At 56.4% G+C, this 2,700-nt stretch overlaps 1 protein-coding gene across 1 annotated transcript in view; it reads left to right on the top strand.

The window, feature by feature from the left end:
- The window catches only part of LOC108577842 (probable serine/threonine-protein kinase yakA), a 33,770-nt gene that overhangs the window by 20,795 nt on the left and 10,275 nt on the right, over nucleotides 1–2,700 (top strand). Inside the window, exon 6 of the mRNA XM_017941053.1 lies at nucleotides 1,398–1,467. Within this exon, the coding sequence (XP_017796542.1) occupies nucleotides 1,398–1,467 (70 nt within the window). The remainder of the gene's footprint in view (nucleotides 1–1,397; nucleotides 1,468–2,700) is intronic.

Raw genomic sequence — 2,700 nt, 5'->3', positions numbered from 1 at the left:
GGGTTACGGGGGATCGAAGGGAGTCCGTTAGCGGCCGGTTCATATTCATATATTACGCGTGGAACGAGTAGTCAGCGCGTGGTCGATCATCCGTCAAACGGTGTAAACGCTTTAACGGGCCGTGGGCAATTCGGTTATTACGGGCGTCGTTGTAATCGAACGCAGGCGGGACGCACACCGGTGTCGACCGGCCTTCGTCGAGGCCCTCTACCCCTAGCGCCGCTTTCCAAAGCCCCGCGTGCCGAGTGGCCCTCCCTCTCTCCTCCTCCTCCTCGCTGCATCGATATCCCCCGGCCCCCGTAATCCAGACTTGGTCCGGTCTCATCGACGCGCGTTGTTTTCAATCAGCGACAGTTCCACACCCTACCCTCCTTTCCAGCCCCCCGTCATTTTATCCTCGTTTATCCCGGCCGAAGCGCCCGCCATTCGACGCCGGCCGACCGGCTAACACATTGGCGTTAACGCGCTAATGCGATACGTACTTTATGTACGGAGGGAGAGAATTGAACCACCCGTACGCAACAAACGATATAACGGCGATTTCCGGCAAAGTTCCGACCCTTTCTCTCTCTTCTCTAATTCCTCCTAACCGTACCTTCTTTCCTTCTTTCCTTCTTTTCCCCACATCGGTTAACGAAGGCGCGCGCGTATGCGATAGACCGAAAGCTGCAAGAACCACGAGGACGCACGAGGACACACGAGGACGCGCGAGCGAGCATCCAACACCGTCGCTGTCACGTATCCTTGGACTTTGTCGTTATTAATTGTCCAACCGACGAAGCGAAGAGCGAAGATAATGTGGTTGCGCAACAGGTACTACACCACACCTGTGTCTACCGCGTTGCATAATCGCGGCTAAGGACGGTGTATGTGAAATCCGTGTACGCGTGTACCGCGTCGGGAAAGGAATTGACCATAGGAAACTGCGCGAGCAACGACATTTACCACGACCCTTATCTCCCTCCCTCCTCGGTTCCTTTGGAAAATTCATAAAGAGGGAAAAGATCGAATCGGAGGGATTTAGACGAAAGGCGGTAGAAGCGGGGAACGAATCTCCTCTGGATGCATCGGCCGAGACGGCCACGTCCGCCGAACAATGCTGCCGAGACGATAATTCTATCGTCGGGCACGGAAACTAGTTGGAAATAAGCCTGCCGCGTAATCATTTCTAGAAGATTGAAGCCGCTCCAAGTATTTCGACCGGGAGTAAATCGATGAACGTCGATGAAACTGAATTAACCACATTGCCATTATTTCCGCGGCGCGGTGCTTATTCCCCGAACGAGATCGAAAGTTTCCGATTTTCACGTGCGTACATACGTGCGATCGCGATCGCGACCAAGGAGGAGCCTATTCGCGGTCTGCGTGTGAGTTAATGGGATCGATTTTTGTCGCAGATTGGAATCAACCCAGGACTCTTCGCCGCATACAAGGGCCACCACTACGCCGGACCAGGGAACCATTTCTGTGAGTTGCACACACACGCTTTCATATTTAACCGTAAAGATCGGTTGGTTCGTAACGAGTTAGCCGTTCGAAGTTGTTACGTAGGTTGCCGAGTGCGCCGCACAGTGGTAGCGAGTTTCGGTTTCGCGGAACGCGGCCTTCGTTCTCGAGAGAAATCGCGCGAGATCCGCGAACGCGATTAACAACGGCGAGAAGCCGCTGCACGGAACGTAAATTACCGGAGCCGGTTCGCGCGCGCAGCGCTCTGCGAAAAACTCGGTCGTTCCCCCTTTTTTCCTCGCGCGTTGGTGCGCGCTCGACGCGATCGACCGAACAACGGTCATCGGTTATTTTTAACGCGGCGGCTTCTAACCACGCGTGGAACGACGGCTCTCGCCGACGCGAAACGCCTGGCCAAACTCGTTTTTTCTCATTTTTCGGTGGGAGAATCGTTTTCCGACGGAACCAAGCGCGGCTCCAATCGGTGGAAAGACTTGGAAATCTCGTCTGGCACTACTACTTGCCGAGTAGTGGTTTCGGATCGTGGCGAAGACGTACGTTCCGATTCGAAAGGAAGATTGTTCGGGGAACGGTAAGCCCGCACTCGGCAGGCCTTCGACGAACAAACAATCTCGCGCGCTCTCCGGCCGAGCAATGCCTATTAGGCGGCGCGCACGCATGTACGCGCGTGCATTTTACGCCCGGTCTCGGTGTACGCGATACGCGCAGAACCTCCGGTACATACGGAGTACGTAGTACCTGCATATAACGGCGCGCGCGCGCGCGCGCGCACGCGAGCGAGCGAGCGCACACATAGCCAGTACACATACAGGGTGAAGTTAGGTGTACGCTGCTGGATTTTCCAGGGTTTTCCCGGGGTTGCGGTAGAGCAGTGGATGGGGTGGCGTGTAGGAGGGAGGAGGTGGGATACGAGCGGGTTGAGGCGAACGGTGATGAGGAGGAAAGGGGCGGGCGTGCGAGGGGATGGTTGTAGTGGTGGGAGGAACTATAATGAGTGGTGCGCGTGAGGGAGAGCAAGATAAAAAGTGGGGTGTGGGGTGGGTTGGTTGGACGAGAGGAGGTGGGGAGAGAGAGAGAGGATTGCGGGAGGAGGCGGAAGCAGGGTAGTATCTACGGGGTAAAAAGGTTGGAAGCTGTGGCAAGCGGCGGGGCGAGGCGATGCGGGGACGAGAAGGAGAAGAGGAGAGCGGAGAGCGGAGAGCGGAGAGAGGAGAGCGGCGAGCGGCGAGGTGA

Source organism: Habropoda laboriosa, unplaced genomic scaffold (genome assembly GCF_001263275.1).
Source record: "Habropoda laboriosa isolate 0110345459 unplaced genomic scaffold, ASM126327v1 scaffold816, whole genome shotgun sequence".
NCBI classification, from domain to species: Eukaryota; Metazoa; Arthropoda; class Insecta; order Hymenoptera; family Apidae; genus Habropoda; species Habropoda laboriosa.
Note: the sequence above shows the minus strand (reverse complement) of the source record. Positions and strands in the feature narration are given on the sequence as shown.